A 23,973-nucleotide genomic window follows, 5' to 3' on the forward strand; every position below is an offset into this window, starting at 1 on the left:
AGTTGACCCTGACTCACAGTGACCTTGACTCACGGAGACCCCAACTCATGTTGACCCCATGTGTGTCAGAATAGAATTGTGCTTTGTAGGGTTTTCAGTGGCTGATTTTTTGGAAGTAGATCACCAAGCCTTTCTTTTCAGGTGCCTCTGTGTGGATTAGAATAGACAACCTTTTGGTTGGCAGCCGAGTGGGGTAACCGTTCACACTACCCATGTAGCTAAGTGCTATGTGGTGGGCAGATACTCTAGGTGTATGTAGTAGGATGAAGTCTATTAAAGACACTCATCATTTCCTCTCTGCTCATGCCCCTTTAGAGAACCCGCCCCTTTGCAGCTCTAGAATGGGTGACACTGTACCTCACAACCCCTTGGCCTCAGCTGACTAAAATCGCAATGCACACATAATATAAGCTGGGTGGCCAAATTATCTGTAAAACTAGAATTAGGTTAGGACACTGGAAGCAGTCAGCCAGCTGTGGGGAGCTGAGTTGGACAATCACGTCCTCGATTTAGGGACTGAGGCTGCCACTTGCTGTAAGCTGGGCTGAGGAAGCGAGTCAGAAAATAAAGGGGAGAATGCAGCAAGATGCAGAGCTCAGCAGAGGGTAGGGAGGGAGAGAGGGCATTGGTGGTTCAGGGGTAGAATTCTCCCCTTCCATGCGAGAGACCTGGGTTCAGTTTCCAGCTAATGTACCTCAGGTGCAGCCACCACCCATCTGTCAGTGGAGGCTTGTGTGTTGCTATGATGCTGAACACATTTCAGCAGAGCTTCCAGACTAAGACAGACTAGTAAGAAAGACCTGGGAATCTACTTCTGAAAATCAGCCATTGAAAACTCTATGGATCACAATGGTCCAAACTGCAGCTGATTATGGGGAGAGAGCAGGACTCGGCAGCGTTTCATTCCACTGTGTCGTGAGTTGGGGGCTGACGTGACGGCAGCTAACAGCAGCAGCAGCAGGGTGGGAGAGGCAGAAAGGGAGGGAAATGCTGCCCGGCTGATCATCCTGCATTTTACTTTTGTGAAATTCAACTCTGTCATTATAATAAAAGTTTTCTTCACTTGAGGTGGTTTGGGCGGGTTTTCACGCCTTGTAGGTGCAGGAGCGTGTGCTTCTGAGAGACGGGTGAGGTGAGGCCTGTCTCGGAACCACAACAATGAAACGAGTGTAGAAGCAAAGTAACAAAGGCCAGGGAGACGGCACTACACTTTTCTTTTTAAAGATTTTATTAATCTGTTTGGCCAAACAGGTAATGGAATCTGAGATAATAATTTGCTAAAAAGTTCAGGTCATGAATGCCCCTTCCCCCATGAGACAAAAGACTCCATGGTTACAGAATGCACCATTGGGTTATGATAACATTTCAAAATAATTTTTCCATTTCATACGTAACAATGTAAACTTCAAAAATAGTAAACTCTAACCCCCTTGTCCCTCTTTACAGATCTATCACAGATAGAATTTTCTGGCAGACCTAAATTGTGTAAGTAAACAGCCTGGTGCTTAAAAGTTTCATAAAAAGGTTTACAGATTAAGTAAATAATTTTTTGATCTTGATCACGAAGTAAAAGCAACCAGCAATTCACCCCCTGCTTAGTCTACCTTATAATGCATACTGTACACTGTGAACTGTGTTCCATATAAATGGGTCATTAGCTTTGCCCTTTTTGTACACACATTTTTTTATTTGTTTCTAAAGATTTCTATATCTAAATTATAAGACGGCGCCAGTGACTTACAAAGTCACCTCGCTTCACGTAGGTAAAGACAAAAATTCTGAAGAAGGCACTGTAATTTCTCTTGCATGATCTTACACAAACACGTGGGCGCAAGCCAGCTGGGGCTCGGCTGATCCTCCTCTTCCTATTTCCTGCTGCAAGGCCTGTTTTCCTCCAGTTGCCATCCCCACATTAGTCATATTAGATGGTTTTGATGTCCATTATCCTTTTCTGCCTCACCTCTTCACAGCCCATCCATCCATCCAGATTAACTTACAGTGAGTTGTCTTTTGGTTCATTGAAATTCCTTAAAATTAAGAGTAAAGCTCTGGTATAAAACAAAATATGATCTACCACCGCTGAAAAATAATCACAGTGTGCAATGTAATTCTCAGTTGCTAAGATTCAAAACATTTGCCCTGGCTTGTCAGGAATGTCTGTCATCCAAAACAGTCTATGTAAGGATAATTTTAACATACTTTACATTCATTTGCAAAGAGCTGAGAGGTTCTTTTTTTTCTCTTTCATATTGAAGTGGTACCCTTAAGTGAAAGGTCTGATGTGGAAAAAGTGCAAGCAAATTGGACATGCCAATAAATACCATATAACTTACTGCAGGTTACCAAAACTGTACAGGTATGTACACCTCACCACACTTAACGCTCCTGTTGGGAAAAGGCCTCCAAATTGTTAACATGAGGGAATCACCACAGAGTTCTGGAGGGATGACATTAGCGGGCAAAGGAAGGGCGAGTTCTTCGGTTTTTGTTCTGGAGTCCTGAGCCCAGGTCTGCGCTGCCCTCAGCCGCCTCCTCTTTCTTCCTCACTTTGAGGCGGGTGAGCAGCTTAATCAACCAGACGTCCCACTCCTCTGGCAGCAGCAGGAGGAGGAAGCCCAGGCCAATGATGATGATGGCGATGACCCGGACCTCGTTGAAGACTATCGTACTCGTGTAGTGATCAACCACTGCATATGACAGAGAGTGCTGGTTACACCACAGGGAAGATGAGTGTCACTTACAGAGTGGGCAGGGCCTTACGCATCCTTTCCTGCCTGGAGGGGTAGCTGTCTTCTTTGACCACAGACTCTTCTTTGGTATGATTTTGTTCCAGGTGAGCCAGGGTTGCCCAGTCTAGTAAATCCCCCTTAACCTTATAAAGCCTGTCTGAGATGAGGACTTGCCTTTGTATTCACTTCCCCAAACTGAACTAACATCTTAGTGCAAATACTGATTTATGTGATAAATGAGGGGCTGTTGGGATATCCATCCATCCATCCTTCCATCCATCCAACCATCCATCTACCCATCCACCCACCCATCTACTATCATCTATCTATCTATCATATATCTATATATCTGGAAGAAAATATACCAAAATTTAATTGTGGCTAACTCTGAGTGGCAGGATAATAAAAATGTCATTTATTTCTTTATACTTTTGGTACTTTTCACATTTTCTACAATGACATACTTTATTTTATAAATTTCAAAGTATTATTTTACAATATATGCATATATAAGTTTTAAAGACCAAGCGTGAACTTTTTTTTTTTTTTTTAAGGTAATAAATATAAATTCTTGTTCCACTCCAGGGCATTAATTAACGTGAGGCTCTAATGCCACCACGTCATGACCATCTATTAAAGTGTACTAAAGGCCCCTGGGGTACATAGTCATTCCTGAAACACATCAGGTGGGGAACAAAATGAGAAACAGGATCCATGTCAGTTAATAAACATACAGACGATCCATTCTCTTAAGAACTAAAAGATCATAGTGTGGTAATAGTAAGATCTTCTTCTTTCCCTTTTCTTGCTTTCTCTTTTTTTAAGCCAAACCAAACCAATCTGGAAAATTCTTTCTACACAAAAGAGTAATAGATTGCTTTAATTTTATATAATTGTATTAAAGAGGGTTTGCAAACTTGAAAGCATTGTTGAAATCTGCACTGCCCACCGGTTCTCCACCTGTGGGGGTTATTTTTTCACCTGGGCTGTGGCTGGTCTTGTCTTTTTCTCCCTCATCATCCTCTTCTTCCTCCTGCCTCCCTCCCTCCTTCCTCTCCCCTCCTGAATCTGCTGCTTTTCACTTCATTTAGAGCATGGGCAAGGGAAAAGTGGGAAACTTGAAAAAGAAAACTTCAATAGTAGTCCTTTTAGTTGGATTTGTTGTTGTTGGGTACCATCGAGTTGATTCTGACTCTTAGCGACCCCAAGTGACAGAGCAGAACTGCCCCATAGGATTTTCTTGGCTGTAATCTTTATGGGAGCAGATCATCAGGTCTTTCTTCTGCTGAGCTGCTGGATGGGTCCAAACGGCCAACCTTCTGGTTAGCAGTCAAGTGCTTGATTGTTGTGCCACCAGGGCTCTTTTAGTGGGGTTAGGATGCCTCTTTTATGCCACTGGAGCCCTGGGCAGTGGTTAAGAGCTCGGCTGCTAACCTAAAGGTCAGCAGTTCAAATCCACCAGCCACTCTTTGGAAACCCTCTGGGGCAGTTCTACTCTGTCCTATAGAATCACTATGGGTCAGAATCGACTCGACGGCAATGGGTTTTATCCCACTATATTTCAGAAATGTTTTAATTTTTATTATCAGCATCATGTTCTGTTGATTCAACTAATGGGGATATTCATTCAGCACATTATACGATTTGCACTAGGGAGAGAAGTCAGGAAGATCCTAAACGGCTCTGCTCAGACGATTTAGATAATTAGCAGAGTTCTCTGCTTTTCTCCTCCAAGCAAGAATTAAACATGATTCCTTCCTTTGACACATTATTAAACCCCTTACGTTGCAGATAAATAATAAGAAATGATTCTGATTAATCTCTCAAATACCTGTTAATGTGATTGCTCAAACTGAGTTTCTATAGAAGAACTACCTGGAATACGCCTTCTAATAATAAGAACGCTATGTGGCTAGAAATGAAGCACGTGATAAAATGTAGCGGGAGTGTGTTGATAAGTTTTTTTTTCTAGAACACACTCTTGGCAAGCTGGGCCCTTCCACAGCTCTCCCAAGTTATAGGCAATGAATCCTAAGCCTCAGCAACTCAGGGAGCCACCAGCCTATTTTATTCCCTGTTCTTGGAACAGTCTCATCAAAAGTGTTCCACTCACCTCTGTGAAGCAGGCCCTTATATATCAGAATCCAGCAGCATAGCTCTTCCTGATCATTTGCATTCCAGACAGAAAGAGAACTATATTACTCTGTTTTTGCAGCATTCCAATTGAGAGGGCTCAGAAAAAGGGTTTCAAAAGCCTGTGGTACCTGGAAACTAGAGGCTGGGTAACTTTTTATCAGCTCTCAGGGTTCAAGGGCTTGATGCATTTTGAAAGCCTGTCTCATAGATTATTTCATTTGGTTTTCATATCGCCCAAAGTAGTGATGGTAGGTGCCACCATCATTTTACTTGTATTGAAAGCCCAGAGCAGTAAGGAGCTGGGACCATGGTCTTCCAGATGGGCAGTGGGAGTGCTGGGCCCAGGCCTGGTCTCCTGACTCCAGCCTGAGCCTCTTCACATCGCCTTCATGAGGCCCTCCTCCTACTGGGGGAGGGTGTGGGCCATGGGGGCCTGCATGAAACTGTGGGATGTGAGGGTGAGGGGTGAGGAACCAACACATGGGATGGGCTTAGGCTGACTGAGAGCTGCTTTGCTCATGCTTCCAGGGCAATTTAATAGGATAAGTGTTTCCCATTCTCTGGAGGCTAATCCTCTAGTGGCCTGGATGTGGGAGGACTAGGGAGATGGCAGTGGAGCATGCTACGCCAGGCGCAGAGGAGCTCTGGCGCTTTTGGGAGCTGGGGGAGTGCTCTGGAGAGACGTGAAGCACAAGTTCTTCCCTGGCCTTGGGACAGGCTGTACAAGGGTCAGGTAGGATTCAGGGGCATTCTGGGGAAAAAACCCAAAATGCACCCCAGAATGAGCCAGAAAGAGGGAGGAGATGGTGGGCAGGTGATGACAAGCTTTTGGAAGAGCTGTCAACTGTGTGTGCTCGTCACGAGCTCCTGGTAGAGTACAAAGTAAGATCTTGAGTAACTAGGCAAATGGTTCGCTTGCTCTTCGAGAAGATAGAGGAAAATAATGTTTATGGTTCTTCAGTTTGTAAACATGTTTCTACATCACTGACAAATTTGTCTCCCCAGAGAGTCACTGGTTCTCATAGCAACCAAAGTGTCAAGGGTGGGAACCACCCAGTACCGGTTGTCATCGAATCAACCACGACTCATGGTGACCCCGTGTGTGTCAGAGTAGAACTGTGCTCCACAGGGTTTTCAATCGCTCATTTTTCAGAAGTGGATCACCAGGACTTTCTTCCAAGGTGCCTCTTGGTGGACTCAAACCTCCAACCTTTTGGTTAGCAGTCAAGCGCATTAACCATTTGCACCATCCGGGGACTCCATTAAGGGTTGTTACTACACTCATTTTTAGGGAAGATAAGTGAAGGCTCAGAGAGGTGAGCTTTGGGATACCCAGTGGAGCAATGAAGCAATGGAGCAATGGAATCCCAATGCTCCTATGGGAAGCATCAGAACGCTGCAAAGTGAGAGCGACAGGGCTCTCTGTCTGGAAGTGCAAATGATCAGAAATAGTACAAAAAAAATAAAAACAATTTTTTTTACTAGTTTCTACATTTATTAATAGTACATTCATTGCTGACTCTCACACCAGTTAGAACTAAGATTGCTTTAGATTTTCTGTATCTTGGTGGAGACATGAGAATCAATCCATTATGAGGAAAATATTGCATGTATAACAAGCACCAACGTTTTATCCGTATGCCTTTTTCTTTGTACAAGGTTAAGGATGTATTCTACATCAGGCATAGCAAGACAATATATGAGTGTATATGTGAGAGTTTGTGTGTGTTTAACAAAGAGATACAGAAAGTTTACCTGCATTCACAGGTACACTGAGGACAATTCCGAGAGACATCAGAGTCGGGTATGTAACAGCAATTCCAAAATTTAATACAATATTGAATGCTGAAATAAAGAATAAAAAGATGGTTGACTTGCTCTGCATCTGAATATATTCTCCTTATGTTATTCATGACGGGCCCTGAACTTGACCTCCTCTCTAGGTTATCTGACCCCAGGGTCTCTGATGAGGCCAGAGTCATGTGAATTTCAGTTGCCAACTTCTCTGCTTCAATTCTGGTAACAAAGAGTGAACCTAGAGTTCCTCCAAGGGCTCCCGGGCCTGGGGACTAGGGACAAACACCCTGACTACTCAGCCTTTCTTCTCTTCCCTGAGCTTTGAAGAAAGGAAAAGAAGTTCGGAAAAGGTAGCCAGCAGGAAGGCACTAGAAAAGGGGTCTCAGCCATCCACCTCACTTTGCTCTTCTCTGTTGCTGCTGATGGCTGAGCAGTGACTGTATGAATAAGAGCTTCGGGATTTGTTTTTAGACTGAAACTGGCTGAGGCCCCTTCTGGGTTGCTCTTTTCCCCAGCGCTAGCCTGACATCATTGAGAAGTGATGGTGGTGATGATGACACTATTAATAATAATGGTAACTGATAATATAAACAATATTGACATTGATCAGGCAATGTTCTAAGAGCATTTACCAACTCCTGAGCAGCTCTAAGGAATTTTTTTAGTAGGGGACTCACAGCACACTGGGCTCTGAGCCTTGTCACCACTCCAGTGACTCTGGTTCTGAAATTAGAATCCAGTGTTGTCATTATGAAGGCTTTACTATGCATAACATAACACAAGGAGCTGGAAAAGCAGCAGGAACTTAATGATGAAAATAAATGGTTTCTCCTCAAGGGCACAGCTTTCCAAAGTTCCCCTTGAGCCACACAGATTCTGCTCTGTCAGTCATGGCTTTCGGGGGATTCCAATATGGTGGCTGCTACTTACTCAATAAGAGAACTGAAAATCCACAAAGGTTTCCCCATGGAATGTCATCGAAAGAGCTCCAGTATTCCACTTTGGTGAAGTAGAGAATGACAGGAATACAGGTGATGAACAGGATGTTAAACACACCCAAAATGGACAAAAATAAGGCCGCTTCTCCAAATTTAGCACTGCCAAGGAGAAGCTTGAACAACACCTGCAAGAGAAAACAGAGTAGGTGGCAGGTGAAGTTTTACCTCAGACTTCAACTTTATGTAACTAAGCAGAGTGTATTTGCTGAAGCTGGGGTTGGACTACAGGATGAGCACCCACATTACAGGCAAATGTTACCTTACTAGGCTGTCAGTGAAGGAGCAAGGGCATTTCACTTATGCTCATTTGTACATGTATTTAAACCTAAGTGACATCACTGCGGAGAGCTAGTCTCTGGCTTTATAGAGAGCAAACTCAGGAATCGGGGGTTCTCACACTATGCTTGTCTGTGTGGTATTCATGACATCATACCCCAACTTTAGGGAGTCTGAAGATGAGGCCAAAAACCAGTTGCCATCAAGTCAACTCCGACTCATGGCAACCTCATTGTGTCAGAGTGGAACTGTGCTCCACAGGGTTTTCAATGGCTGATTTTTCGGAAGTAGATCTCCAGGCCTTTCTTCCAAGGCACCTCTGGATAGACTCCAACCTCCAACCTCTTGGTTAGCAGCCGAGCGTGTTAACCGTTTGCACCACCCAGGGACTCCTGAAGATGAGGAAACCATATAAATTAGAAATATCTGCCATGATTACACATTTCTTTCAGGGACCCCTAAAGTTCATCCCCGACCTGGTGCAACACAGTTTGAACATCATTGCCCCCAAAGAAAAAGGGCGTTGGGTGCACAGATATTTATATAGATCAAAGGTGGAGGGTTTATAGTACTCATAGCTCATCTCTGCTCCATCACACCACCCCCATTCCAGGAATGGCCTGGGTTTTAGTGGGACACCCCCAAGGTTTATTTCTTGCACCTCTTCTTCTTTGTACATTATTTCTGGCTCTTGGAAGGCCAGAAGGAGGGGGACAAATGGGATTGGAACCAGTGGTCCATGTGAGTGTATCACTGTCCCTTGTAGTTTACCTGCTTCTTCCTTTTTCATTCATTTCACAACTCTTTCATGCATTTCCTGCCAAAAGTGTGGGGAATAAGGAAAGGGAACTAAATAGCTTTCCCACCTATTGGCCCTTCTGGACAAATATCAGGCAGTGCAGGAGAAGAAGACTAAAGTCTAAACCAGAATAGTTGTGTTCATCGCGAATTGTTTCTTCATGTTCTCTGCTTCTCGTCAGCACACAGCTAATCGAGTACAGCCGCGTCCGTGTGGCCCTTGAACATTCTCTGTATTTGGACAGAGACTTTAGAGTCTCAGAATGGTGCTGGCCACAGCATCCCCTCGGGGAGATGTGTTCCAGAGCAGGAGGATGTGTGTCTCTCTGCTGGCAGTGAGACAGGGAGTTGGTGAAGGGTAAGGTACAGTTATTTCATGTTCCGGAATCAGAGAACATGTTACTCACAAAACTCGAAAAAAATCATTTTCTTAGAACTTTCTATAGTACTTAATATTCTCTGCCCTACTGTCTGGATCCACAAAGGGTCGATAAGTGTCAAAGCTAGACTCTCATTTGTCATTGAATCCTCCAGGTCAGTTTTCCCACTCAGATTTAAACCAGTTGCCATCAAGTCGACTGACTCATGGCAACCCCATGTGTGTCAGAGTAGAACTGTACTTTCAATGGCTGATTTTTCAGAAGTCGATTGCCAGGACTTCTGGGTGGACTTGAACTTCAAACCTTTTGGTTAGCAGCTGAACACATTTCCTGTTTGTACCACCCAGGGACTCCAACTCAGATTTAGAGACCAGAAATATTTACATTCTCTACTATGGATGTAAGAAGAAGAGGCAACGGAGAGAGGGGAGGGGGAGAGGACGGCAGCGCGCTGCCAGGGAGCATGCTCGAATAGGGGAGCGAAGAGAGGGAGCAACCAGCATGTGGGAATAAAAATTTGTTTCACCTAGACCTGCAGCTGGAAAACGCTTTCCAACTTTTTCATGAAGAATGTTTTATAATCCCCATATTACAGTAGTTATGCTTTTATTTACCCCGTCTACAAACAGTGCTTGACATGCATATGGATTTGTGCTGAATACTACCTATTGCTGTCGAGTCAATTCTGACTCAGAGCAACCCTATAGGACAGAGTAGAACTGCCCCATAGGGTTTCCAAGGAGCACGTGGTGGGTTCAAACTGCTGACCTGTCGGTTAGCAGCTGTAGCACTTAACCACTACACCATCAGGGTTTCCGTGCTGAATACTGGTGGCCCCAAATACTGTGCAATAAAAGATTTAAATGACAAAGCTGCACCAGATATGCATGTCTTCATGCCCAGTCTTGTGGGATATCTGACCAAATGCTGAACCAGCCATTAGGGCCCCCGATCTTTCTCCAAAGTCCCCGCCAAACAATTTAGTCACTAATGTGCTTCTGCTAATCGTGCATTCCACTCGCTTATCCTATATGCTGCAAACATATGGCCACTGATGGAACAGTCCTGAGAGCCTATGCCAAGAGCAGCGGTGCGCCTCGGCACTGCCCTTGGCAGAAGTCTCCACTTGCCTTGTGCACGCTGAAAACAACTGCTCACAGGCCCCATCAAAGGCTCCCCAAAAGTTCCGGACCAGCCACACTGGGACCTGCTGTTCTTGCCAAGGGTGGCCAGGCCCAGCTGAGAGCCTACTCCCGGTGTGCTCACCTTATAGAGGGCAGACATGGATGCTGACCCCACCACCAGTGCTATGCCAATCACAGAGTGGCTGTGGAAGCCGTCTGCGTAGGTCATCATCACAATCCCAGCAATGGCGAGGATGGCGGCCACAATCTGGGTGGAAGGAAGAAAATGGCGGTCAGGATGGCAGTGGGGAATCAGATGGCCATGCCAGGGCCAATGAGTTAGAAATGTTCACAGGAGTTCAATATTCTCAGGGGAAAGTGGTGCCTCTTTTCCAGTTCTTTGGAGAACAATGGGCAGAGTCTGGCCCTGTCTAAAATTTTGTTGCTGCTTAGAGGGGTGATCTTTGGCATGATCAAAGAGCATGAAACAGTTGACAGCCATTAGTGGAGGCGTGGCTTGCCATCATAGAGTACCTGTGACCAGTCATTGTAAGTCTTGGAAACTCGAGGAGGTGGCCATCATTCCAACAACAGATGACTCAGCTATGACAAGACCTGGTAGATAAAACCAACACCTGGAAGTCACCTCTTAGTTCTTTCCCAAGCTTCTGAAAGTACCTCCTATAATCTTTTTTAGGTATTTCATATCCTAATAGGGAAGGCACAACGAGGACAGCAGTGGAGTCTAACAGAATGACACCTGCTAATCAGAGCTACAGATAATGTCCTAACTGTGCAAAGGAGCCACAGCTCCTTTTCCAGCTGCTGCAGAGTCCTCCCCTTGCATCCACCAATTCACTACTGTCCAGACTCGGATTTCTTTGATAGAAGGAGGCTCCATGGAGATACACACACTCCTGTTGAGCTAAGTAAAACTGCTGGAGTAACCAGAACATAAACTACCTTGGATAACGTTCCTCAAACAAGAAAATGCATTAGCACAGAAAATAAATATAAGAACCAACCAGTGGGTAGTCAGGGAGCTATATAAATGGCACTTGGGGTGGGAAGTGGGGAGGGGGTGTTGTCAGAACATGGGGAGGGCCAACCATATGTGTGCAATGTAAGTTTCAACTCTTGGATTTCCTAAGTTTTTTTTCTCCCTCTTGCAGATCATTTAAAATTAACTTCAGCTATCTATAACAGTATTGAACAGCTAACATTTCCTGAGCAGTTGCTGCTTACATGTTTTCTACGTATTTTTTCATTTTATCCTCCACATAGGTAATTATCATTCATCTCAATTTATACATGTGAAAATTTAGGCTCAGAGTAGGTAAGTAACTTGTCCAAGGCCATGCAGCCTGTATGTGGCAGAGCAGGGACACACATTTCAGGTCTGTTGATGGCAAAGTTAGTGCTTATACATATAAACAGGAAAGTATGATTCTCACAATAAGCTATTGTCAGCTACACTCTTACACTTGAATTGAGGCTTCCTTAGTGGTTTACACTCAAACGTTTTAGGTTAGTAATGATAATGTGATTGAACCTCACACAGTATGTCTGAGTTATGTACTTCTCTCTTGCAATATTTTCATGTAATGGTAGAGCCACCCGTATCGCGGAGGCCCTTCAGAGAGCGAGTGGTTGTTTTCTCTAGAGCGTGCCCAGCCCAAGTTGTCCACTTGTTCTTTCTGGTTTAGTGATTCCCTTTCATTCAGCAGTGACATTTGTACGTACATTACATGTTCCAATGCTGTGTGTACTGTGTACAACTGCTCATTGAGAGAAAGTAACTGAGGTAACACAGAAACAGGACAATAAGTGAATTTTTTTTTCCCAAAAGAATAAGGAAGTGGGAAGTGAAAAAGTGGGAAGGGAAAGAGGGGGGGTCTGGTGAAGAGGACAAACGTGATGTAAAGATCCTGCTTGGGAACAGCTCAGCCTGGGGAGGCATCAGAGCAAGAAAATAGCAAGAAAAATGATTATAAAAGGGAGGAAGAGAGGCGGGAACAAAAGGGCTAAATCTCAGGTGAATTGATATCTCCATTTGAGTGTTTCCAAACCTAGGGCTGAACTGTGACAAAAGCAAGCAGAGCAAGGGGCTATTTTTCTGAAGACCAACAAGGCAGATTTCCAACCTCTTCCTCTCTCTTCGCTATTGATAAAATATTCAACAGTTAAAAGCTTCAGCTTCAGCTGTGTTGCAGAAGAGCTGGGGGAAGTGGCTGGAAGGTGTAAGAGCAGAAAGAGCTTGGATGACCACCAGCCTTTTGGCCAGCCCAGGAAATAGAAATTTGAGGAGCCCGGGCCCCATGAGTTTATTCTGAGGAGGAGGCACCATGAAACACCAACTCCCTCGTCCACACTGTTGGGTCTTCTCCTCTTAGGGAGTCCCAGTCACAAGTCACAGAGTCATCCCAACTGGGTTGTGGGGAGACTGTGCCTGGGACCCGACCCCAACACTGCTGGCTCAGCTGGCCCTCCTGCCTCACCCCTGCACATTCTTCAGCCCATGGGCCCCATCTTTCCCTGGGGAATGTTCCTGATAGCAGAGCAGGGTTGAATCCTACCCTGAGGGTTGGGGACATAGCCCCAAAGTCCTTCCTCAAGCTCAAAATTCCTTTGGAGATTCTAGTTCTACCTTTAAAAAATATGTGCATATTTTACATTTCACACCATAATATACCTTGGTTTGTCTGTTTTAGCTTGACAATATTTCCCTGGCTATTTCCTGCCTGTTTAGCCCCTGCCCCTACACCACCTTATATGGCGGGTGTCCCTGGGGGATTTCTCTTCTGAGTGTGAATAAAGACGCGGGACCGTTCCTGATCTCGGACCGTTTCTCCTTCCTCACCCTTTCTACCCCCACTCTCAATGTACCCCACTAAACTGCTGCACAACAAGGTTTCAGACTGGGGATCCGGACTTCTGGGAAACAACAGCCCTGAGACCCAGGTGGGTGGGCACTGCCCTCTCTACTTCCTCTGGGAGAACACTGTCTGGAGACAAGGCAGAACCCAGCATGGGGAAGCAGAGCCCAGAGTGCTGCTGTGGAATCTCTCCCTGGCACCTCATCTAGCGTCGTGCGCCACTGTCACGTCCTGCCTGGCTCCAGGGCTCTCAGACACGCCACTCATCCCCTGTGATGACACTACCCCCTAATAGATAGGAAGGGAAGAGTGAAAGTACACCCTGAAACAAAAAATTAGGAAATCAAGAAAGAACTTCGGAGGGCTAGGCACACCACTTAATTCAGCCTCATCACTCTCAGAGTCGGGCTGCTCCCTACTTGTGCTGAGAAGGTGGTGGTTGCTTGTCCTCTGCCAAGGAGAGCCCCATCTACAGTTTTGAGCAATTTGGTAAAGGGGAAGAACAGACTAATGTTTAAATGTACTTCCTCCCAACCCTTTCCCTCCCAACTCCTGAACTGTGCCAACTGACTCAGAGTTTGGAGGCAATGTAGAGATTATCTGTGCACCCTCTGATTCCAGAGAAGTGGGGCAGGGCCCAGGCTGTGAGCACCCCCTGACTTCGTGCACCCCACTATGCTGTGCTCAGATTTGGGGGACACAGCCTCCCAGATAACAGGGATTCAGAAGCTGAAAACTGGAGTTCTGCCCCTCTACAACACTTAAAACGCTGTCCTTGTAAGAACATCAGCTGGATGTTAAGATGGAAACGGATTGTGGAAAAAGTACCTGTTCCCTGAGGAAAGTGCTGTTGGGGGCTCCAAGGCCCACCTGGGTGATCTCTTAGCTACATTCCTGTTCCTACAAACCCTGTTGGGACAGTCCTAACGGGGATGGATGGGAAGGAACGGCTACTGTCCCACCAGAGAATCCCATCCTCCACTTCCCCTGAGATGTAGGTTGGGGGTAGTTTCACCCAGTCAATCCTTTTTGCCCACAGCTGGTGAGGTCATCTCTAGGGGGCAGGGCTAGGGTGCCCTCATTCCATCAATACTTGTACTACTTGAAACTGTCTCTCCAATGTTTATCAGCCTCCAGCACTGTCAACAAAAGAACTGGGACTGACCCATCAACTCCTCTATTGAGAAAGAGTAATAGTAATACAGAGACGAGGTAGTATTTATTGAATGCTATGTTTCAGGCATGCATCGTCTTATTTAATTCTCACAACAGTTCTGTGAGGTGGGTACTAGTATTTTGCTCATTTTAAAGATGAGGCAACGGAGACTTGGAGACATTAAGTAATCTGCTGGAAGTCCAACAGCCTATGAAAGTGGAGCCAAGATGCAAACCCTGGACACCATGACCCTAGAGTAGAGCATCTACCCGCTACACTCAAATCCCGGGGCCTGGGAAGCCAGGACAAACAGGGAAAGCACACAGAAGCAAAGGCAAAGGCAAAATAAACCCGTCCTAGCCTCCTTTCAAATAGACACCCTGTAGTTTCTCACCTTCTGATGCCACAGGCTGGGCTCGCCCAAGCAATTTAAGATACATTTGCTTCTTTCTGGATCTGTCTGACACCACCTGGGCCTGATGATATTCCCCAGGATCCCCAGCCCTTGTACTTTAAGGAACTGTCTCAGTAACTCAAGTATGCTATGGAATCTGTCACACAGACATAGTGCTTAGGCTCTGCCATGATCCTGATATCTGTACTGTTCCCAAGCTTGCACGCTCAGACCTCCAGGATGGGGAAGTATGACTTCCCTTCAATCTTTGGAAATTACTCAGGGGAAGGTGCTGGCTAACCCAGCAGTTTTGAGAGAAGCCTGAGAGACCCCATGCACCCGTTATCTATTATCTCGGACCTCAATTTCCATCTGTTTATCAAGGGGAAACCTTTTGTCACTCTGGCAAGCTGTCGATGTCTCACGGATTTTGCTACCTCTGTGAACTCTGGAAGATGGGAATGGGGAAACCCATCAACTCTTGTGATGGGAAGCTCTTAGATCACCAGCCACAGACTTCTCAGAAGAGTAACGGTTATCAGTAACCTGCACGGTGAATTATAGGCTACACAATGTGGTCACCAACCTTGTACCCTCATTCCAGAGCTGGCCTCACACTGAATTCTTTCAACACAAAGTTCTGTTCGGTATGCAGTGGTCAACACAGACCAAACTGGACTTGTGACCAGCACGGCTAGAGTTTATCACAGTCCAAGGATGCGGGGATTAAAAAAAAAACCTCTCTTGTCCATTTATAGCAACAAAGAAATGATCTGGAAGTGCCATACTGCTCTCTATGAGTCTAGGAGTAGTTCAAGGTTTCCACATCTCCTTCTCTTAACCTCAACAAATTTCTACTTTCGTCTGCTTAGCTGCAGAATTAACTCTGAAGCTTCTCTTCACAGTAACAGGGTCTCATTTGGAATTTGCTCGGGACAGTGGGTTCAGTATCTGAATCATACCAAAAAGTTCCATGAATTCTCTTGGCTCTTTGCACCAAAATTGCCCTGAATGGCGTGCATTGGTGGCAACAGACCCTAGGACCTCTGCGCCTTCATGTTAAGTCAGGCGGGCTTCTGGGTGGACCACTGCTGGGAGTACCTGTGTTTCTTGCCAAGATGTATTAGATCATTTATTTGCTGAAGGAATTTCTGGGTAGTAGCACAGTGAGTGAGTTTTTATTCCAAAATTAACACTCAGCCTCAAAACAAATTTGCCCCTTACTGCTAGTTAAAAATACTGCTCAGCTGTTGACTCATTGCCTCACTGCTGTTAGAGTAACTAGGTGGGCATGAATCCACAATTAGGATGATGTCATTGTTCTCAGGACAATGTAGAAGGACAGAAGCACAGGGCCTGCAGTTTGTCCCTTGCTCGTTGCCAGGATGGCTTGGTCTAATGGGACTGCCACCGAAGGGCTCTTATTTCCCTAGACGGCCTGTGTGGTCAGAGGGTGCAGCACAGAGCAAGTGATGCAGCTGTCTACAAAACAAAAGAACTAACGGCAAGGCAGAATCCTCTTTGGCTCCTTGTTTGGTGGCAAGGTGATGAAGGGGCAATAGCGGCACCTGGCCACTAGAGGGAGCCATGCAAAAGCCACTGTGATTCCGAGAACGCTAAATGTCACCAGCTCCTCCTGTTCCGGGTGGGCCCCTCTCTATTCCAGCAGATAGGTCATATTTCATTTATCCTATTCCATACAACTGTTATGAAATTGAACTAGCTATGTCTGACTAGTTTTTAATGTAATTTGTTGCAACAATAAGAGGTCGTTTAAGGGGTATAATCTCTCTCTCTTTTATCTGAGGTCTGAGGGAAGTAGACTTGTCCCTCCACAGTTTGAATTTCGTGCAAATGTGTCTGGCCCACTTGGGGTTCGCACACACAGTCCAGATAAAGCACTACCAAGACTGAATGCACGTGGATGCAGAAGGCTCTCGGCTGCAGGGAGCTGCCCCCTCTCCCCACATTGGGATTGGAGACTGGCAGATGCAGGCGGCCAGGGTTAGCAGGGAGCTTGGGATGAAGTCACAGTCATACCCCACACTGGAGACTGGAAGCTGCTCTGAAAGAGGGAGCGAGCACACAAAAGTTGCTGATCACTCATTCCTGGGGCTGGGTGCCCGACTGCATGCTTTTGGGAAGGCCGATAGAAATGCTTGAAATGAGAGGTGCTTCAATGAAGGCTTGTCTAAGATGGTTTGCAAGCAAGAAGGTTTGCAAAGCACACCAAGAACTAGGCTCTTTTTCTGCTGCAAATCAGAAGGAAAGTCGTCAGTAGCTTATGCTTATGGCCCAGCACATGGAGCTAAGCAAGCCAATGGGCAGGTGTTGGTTGACATGACTGAGTGAGGGAGGAAGACAGAGAATAAGGAACTTACCCTCACTCCCATGAACCTGTCCCTGAGCACGATCCATGAGAGCAAGAACACAAAAGCTTTGTTGCAGCAGAACAACACGGAGACATCCGTAGTGTTTATTTTCTTTATTGCATGTAAGTACAGGTAGTTTGTGAGTGTCCAAAGAACACCAAAGGGTGCTGCCTTGGTAAAAAACACCTTCAAAGTCAAGCCATTGTCTCCAAAAAACCGACAGCATTCCCTAAAACAAGGAGAGAGAGGCAGTGTTATTACATTCTCGGCTGACACAGACCATTTTTTTTTTTTTTCCAATATTCCGTTCTTTTAAAGCAAATATAAGAAGGGGCAGGCTTTTAAAAATTTTATTATTAATTTTTATAAACATCTTTTATTAAAGTTCTTTAGTTCATTGGAGGAAATGTCACACTGTGACCAGTGTCATAGATTATTCCTCTTGTTCATGTTAAATTTGGAATGGATGATTCTACACAGAAGGTAATGTTGGGATTATTTGATCTGAACATCCAATTCCATCATGATTGACTGAGGTTTTTTGGGAGGATACTTGAGGAGAACTCATTGAAATGTATTTTTTACTTCTTGCCCCAAACAAGGGTTGTCTTTGTGACCAGGCAGGGGCAGTCATTTTTTAGGCATATCTAATACATTTTGGTCATGATACAAATAGTGTTAACTGAGGCATATCTACACATCTTATCCATGAGGCCATTTTTAAAGTACATTTTTCCACCATGTGGAAATCCAAGTCTCTACCTCATCTAAGAGAGCAATACAGGAGGAATAAGTAAATCTAGGTAGTTCAGGAAATACTGGTAGAAGAAAGTGTTTTCAATGACGCGAGCCCTGTGGTTAGATTGTAGGGAATGAATCATTGATATTTGAAAAAAATATTTAACAAAGAATAAGGTCAATCCTCCACATGCAGAAGATAGTGAGCATGGCGAGAGCCCTGTGGGAGAAGACTTGGTCTACAGGAAGCTGCCCGTTGACTGGACTATTGGAGGCAAGTGAAGATAGTTGGTTTGGGTTTGAGCCCAGGCAAGGGATGGACACGTGAGGAAGCATTGCTCCTGCAGAGCCCACTGTCCAGGCTCCCAGGACCGGGAACACTGACGTACAGCAGGGAGTGAGGGCAGCCAGCCCAGGAAGTAGTTGATAAATAGACTAACTGAACTGCCACAAAAGCAAAACACAAGATGTCATTAGAATAAGCCAATACACTAAGGGTGGGGAATAGCTGCAGCCTGTGTCACTTAATAATAAAATGCATCAATAAAGGAGGAAAATTAAAAACAAGAGATAAAGGGGATTTGGTGTGAATTTTATTTTATAGTTTGTTCTTGCTATCAATCCCAAATGACATCTGCCTATGTTCATTACTCAACTATGTGATATCTATAAAGGAAACAGAAAACTCATCTCAGAAATGTCTGAAAGCCTGGGAGACTGGTAGTGGAGAAGCATACTTACAGTTTCATAAACTATGGTAAAGTTTAGTCACCTTTCATTGGTTTAAGAGTCCTATGTTGTTTCTAGGAGCCCTAGTTGCACAGTGGTTAAGAGCTCAGGCTGCTAACCAAAAGGTCAACAGTTCAAATCCACCAGCCGCTCCTTGGAAACCCTATGAGGCAGTTCTAGTCTGTCCTATAGAGTCACTATGAGTCGGAATCGACTTGATGGCAACGGGTATGTTGTTTCTAAACAGACCAGGGCACAACATGCAAATTACTGAATTTAAAGTGAAACTAACTGAACTGGATTGATTTCATTTGGGCTTTATATAGATTCAGCGCTCATTTGTGGGATGATGAAAATTCTAAATGACATGTTGATTTTTCCATTTGCTGTGTAACTTTCATACAGCATTTGAGCTGCATTTTCTATGGGAGTTTTCCAGGACCCTAGTCACAGAACAGTCTTCTTTTCCCCAAGGACAGTGACCAGGGATCGCTTCCTTCACAAGTGTGATTATGGCTGTAAAGTGATGCCAGAGTCCTGGGTGATGCCAGTAGCTGCTGTTGAGTCAGCCCCTGGCTCATGGTGACCCCATGTGTTACAGAACAAAACTCAAAAGGTTTTCTTGGCTGTAATCTTAAGGAAGCAAATTGCCAGGCCTTTCTTCTGTGCAGACACTGGGGGGATTTGAACTGCCAACCTTCGGGTCAGCAGCCAATCGCTTGTGCCACCTGGGCTCTTTTCTGACTCACAATTTTAAACAAGAATTATTCATGCTGTGCCAGGAACCATCCATAGACAACTGGACAGCTTGTGTCCACTATGAGAATCTATGTTTGACTTCTCCAAAGTCTGAAGGTTGTGGCAGTGGTGAAGAAGCGGGTGGGCAGCGACTTGGCTGGATATTGACAGCCTAAGCTGCTGACTGGAAGTGTGGAGAGGGTGGCGATGCCATCCTGGAGAAGGAACACGCAAGACTTTTGTGCCTGGTAGAGCTCTGTTGGCCATTTGTGGACTCATGATCAGGGGATTACAGCTCACGTTCTAAGGACACCAAACTGACTGAGCTCATGGGACAGTGAGCTCTGTGCTGTTTTGAGACCAAGGACTGTGCACTAACCCGTGTCATCTGGCTTGCCCATGTATGTCCTTGATTGTAAGGGGAGCCAAGGGAGATGTCTAGCACAAATTTATTTCTGCTGGAGACCTCTTCTTGGTAAACAAAGAATAGAGTACCGAGATGCTCTCCTGACTAACTTCCATTAACTGACTTGATACACTACTGCTCTTTAGTCCCTCTGTAAAATCTACCTACAGATGCCCTTGGCAGGTGAAATGCCCAAGGCTCCAGATTCCGCTCCAGCATGACCAAGTCCTTAGGTTTCTACCAATGAGTCATAGGTGGATCAACATTCAGATGTGTTTGTTTCTAATCCTTCTTGTGTTCTTGGTTATTTCAATCCCAAAATTCAATTAAATATTTCACAAACCAATGAAATATGAGTTAGAAAAGAAAATTGTTGTTTCTATGAAATAAGTTGAGAACTTCAGGAAAGACTCAATAAAAGCAAGTTACTAAAACTTGCTACTGAATTAGTGTGAAACACTGTAAAAGATAGGAAAAATTGTAAAAATCTGTAAGTTCTACACTCATATTACTTGACAAATACCTATGTTCTTGGTATTATTTAAAGAATTATGGCTGGGATAGCCTGTCTTGGTAGGATTAGGATAATTTGTCTAAATCAACAAATACTTGTTTAACATTTGCTATACTTAACAATTCTAGGCAAGCTATCATGGCTCATACAGAAAATGTAAATAGTCTCTGCTCTTGAGAAGATGATAATACAACCGGGGAGGTAAGTCTATCCCTCCATAGGAAGCAATACAAGACTAAATAAAACCACCTATTAGATGGTGTTGGATATAATAATGTTGTAGAATTCCTTTCCAGTGGAGAGAGTTGGGCTGATTGAGGAAAGCCTCATAAGATGTTTATTTTGAGCTGAACCTTGAAGGACAGGTGGGACTTATACAGGTGAAAGGAGAGAGAATATTATTGGAGCGATAAGAGAAAAAAAACTGTATCCGTGAAACAATAAATTTCTATCAAAAGGAAATAAGCTTGGAAATTAAAATAGCCAAATTATTTTTAAAAATTAATAGAAGAGTTGGAATATAAAGTCAAGATAGTTGCCCATAAAATAGGAGAAAGTAAAGGAAAAAAAGAAAGATAAAAGTAGAAGATCAAATCAGAAAGTCCACCAACAAACTAAAAGAAGCTCCAGAAAGAGAAAACAGACAAAATGAAATGGAGGAAATTATGAAAGAAATAATTTAAGAATATTTCTTAGAACTGAAGCATATAGTCTTCACAGTGAAAAGGCCTACCAAGTACCAAGCAAGAATGAATGAATAAATAAAGAAACAAAAGACACACAATTGTGAAATAAAGGGATAAAGATAAGATCTAAAAGCGCCCGCAGAGAAATAAGACAAAATAAGGATAGAAAATCATAACAGCATCAGAATTCTCAACAATAAAAATAGAAGCTAGATAATAATGGCACAATGCCTTAAAATTTTTGAAGGAAAATTATTTTCAAACCAGAACTCTATAACCAGCCATCAGTCAAATGTGAGGGTACAATAAAGATATTTTCAGTCACGTGGTACTAAAAAATGTTGTATCTCACATATCCTTCTTAGCAAGCAACTGGAAGATGGCTGTACAAAAACCAGAAAGTAAGTCAAGGAGAGGAGGATGTGGCCTCAGAAACAGGGGACCCAACACAGGCAAGCAGTGAAAGGCAATCCCAGGATGACGCTCTTCAACAGACTAGGGAGGGAGAAAAAGCACTCGAAGGGAAGCCTCAATGTAGCCTTGTGACAGCATAGGGAAAATACTGATAGGTTAACAAGATGGTGGAACATTTCAGGTTCCCCTTTTGAAAAACTTAGCAATCATTAAATAGAAATCAAGATAAAGGAGACAAAAGAGACACATATTGAGGCCAGGAAAAATGAGGAATTGATCACAAAAGGAGGCAAAGTCCTAGGTACCATTTGGCTTAGCAGTGAACATGCTTATAATGCATTCTTATAATAGTGGATAATTATTATGGACAACGTTGTGAAGAATGGGAATTCTGAAACACTTAATTGTGCTCATGAGGAACCTGTACATAGACCAAGAGGCAGTCATTGGAACAGAACAAGGGGATACTGTATGGTTTAAAGTCAGGAAAGGTGTGCATCAGAGTTGTATCCTTTCACCATACTTATTCAATCTGTATGTTGAGCAAATAATCCAAGAAGCTGGACTGTATGAAGAAAAACGGGGCATCAGGGTTGGAGGAAGACATTAACAACCTGCCTTATGCAGATGACACAATCTTGCTTGCTGAAAGTGAAGAGGACTTGAAGCACTTACTGATGAAGATCAAAGACCACAGTCTTCAGTATGGATCACACCTCAACATAAAGAAAACAAAAACCCTCACAACTGGACCAACCAATAAGCAACACCATGATAAATGGAGAAAAAACTGAAGTTCATTTTACTTGGAGCCACAATCAACACCCATGGAAGCAGCAGTCAAGAAATCAAATGGTACATTGCATTGGGCAAAGGTGCTATAAGAGAACTCTTTAAAGTGTTAAAAAGCAAAGATATCACCTTGAAGACTAAGGTGCGCCTGACCCAAGCCATGGTGTTTTCAATCCTCGTATGTATGCAAAAGCTGGGCAATGAATAAGCAAGACAAAAGAATTGATGCCTTTGAATTATGGTGTTGGTGAAGAATATTGAATAATATCATGGACTGCCAGAAGAATGAACAAATCTGTCTTGGAAGAAGTACAGCCACAATGCTCCTTAGAAGCAAGGATGGCGAGACTTCATCTCACATACTTTGGCCATGTTATCAGGAGGGATCATCCCTGGAGAAGGACATCGTGCTTGGTCAAGCAGAGAGTCACTGAAAAAGAGGAAGACCCACAATGACATGGCCTGACATGGTGGTCGCAACAATGGGCTCAAGCATAACAACGATTGTGAGGATGGCACACAACCAGGCAGTGTTTCCTTCAGTTGTGCATAGGGTAGCTATGAGTGAGAACTGACTCAACGGCACCCAACAACAACAACAACAACACAACAGTGAAAACACTAGTGACCAAAAAGTGGGATATCACTATGTTGGAGGGATAGAATCACGGGAAGTTGGGCTGGGGTGGGATAGAAATCGATAGATGTCTACAGTGAAGAAACACTGAGGTAAGGATTTAGTTTAGGTAAATTGGCATAAATACCAAGGGAAATATCCACATGAGTTGAGAGTGGTTCAGAGTAGGCATGTGTGGAGCATGACTTGGTGGGTTTTTTTTTTTTTTTCACTATAATTCTTTTAGTACTATTTTCTTTTGCCAAAGTCTGTACATGTATTGCATTGTTAAAAATAAAAATTAATTAAAAAACGTACAGAGGTCAAGTTGCTGCGGTGCTATGAGACAGCTTTGTGGGCACTGAAAACCATAGATACAAAGAACATATACAGTTTACAGATAAGGATGCTGTAGCCCAGAGAGATTAAACAATGCACTTAAGTTCAAACAGATATTAGTGGTGAACCCAGGCTAGAACCCAGGCTCCCAGACCTGTGGTCAGTGCTCATTCTTCTATAAACACTCTTCTCTGGATCATTTGCTTACCATTTAAGTATGTTTAAGCCTCTTGTCCCCCTACCCCCAACCCGTTCAACAGTTTGTTGTACTATGGCTTATGTGTTGCTATGATGCTTGGAAGATATGCCACCAGGATTTCAAATACCAGCAGGGTCACCCATGGTGGACAGGTTTCAGTGGCGTTTCCAAACTAAGACAGATTAGGAAGAAAGACTTAGTGATCTACTGAAACTCAGCCAAAGAAAACCTTATGGATCACAACAGAATACTGTCAGATACAGTGCTGGAAGGTGAGCCCCCTAGGTTGGAAGGCACTCAAAATACACAATGGCTGCAACAATGGACTGGGCAGTGTTTCGTTCTGTTGTACACAGGGTCACTATGAGTCGGAACTGACTTGATGGCACCTAACGACAACAACAGGATTTACCAGAGCAGTTCATCTGTATGCATTCAGGTAGACAATTCCGTTACTAAAAAAACAAATGGCTCGTCCTAGGCCAGTTACAATGAATTTATAAAGGAGGAAAGGAGAGGAAATAACAGGTAGAAAATGAACAATTCATCTAACTTTAGCATAATTAGATCATGCTTTCTTTCCTTCCTGAGATTGTCAGGTGGACAATTACTCAGGAAACTCCAAAGATTTAGAATTATCTTCTCAGGAAACAAGGGTAAAATTAATTTATTATTTTTTATTGTACTTTAGATGAAGGTTTACAGAACAAATAGTTTCTCATTAAACAGTACACATATTGTTTTATGACAATGGTTAACAACCCCA

At 44.0% G+C, this 23,973-nt stretch overlaps 1 protein-coding gene across 2 annotated transcripts in view; it reads right to left on the minus strand.

The window, feature by feature from the left end:
• Positions 1–1,130: 1,130 nt before the first annotated feature.
• The window catches only part of SLC35F3 (solute carrier family 35 member F3), a 443,055-nt gene continuing 420,212 nt past the window's right edge, over positions 1,131–23,973 (minus strand). For both annotated transcript variants that reach the window (XM_004372808.2, XM_012554519.2), the window contains 5 exons: positions 17,046–17,265; positions 10,381–10,506; positions 7,593–7,785; positions 6,621–6,710; positions 1,131–2,687 (listed from right to left, as the gene is read on the minus strand). In XM_004372808.2, the coding sequence (XP_004372865.1) occupies positions 2,452–2,687; positions 6,621–6,710; positions 7,593–7,785; positions 10,381–10,506; positions 17,046–17,265 (865 nt within the window). In that variant the 3' untranslated portion in view covers positions 1,131–2,451. The remainder of the gene's footprint in view (positions 2,688–6,620; positions 6,711–7,592; positions 7,786–10,380; positions 10,507–17,045; positions 17,266–23,973) is intronic.

Source organism: Trichechus manatus, unplaced genomic scaffold, assembly GCF_000243295.1.
Source record: "Trichechus manatus latirostris isolate Lorelei unplaced genomic scaffold, TriManLat1.0 scaffold00021, whole genome shotgun sequence".
NCBI lineage: Eukaryota > Metazoa > Chordata > Mammalia > Sirenia > Trichechidae > Trichechus > Trichechus manatus.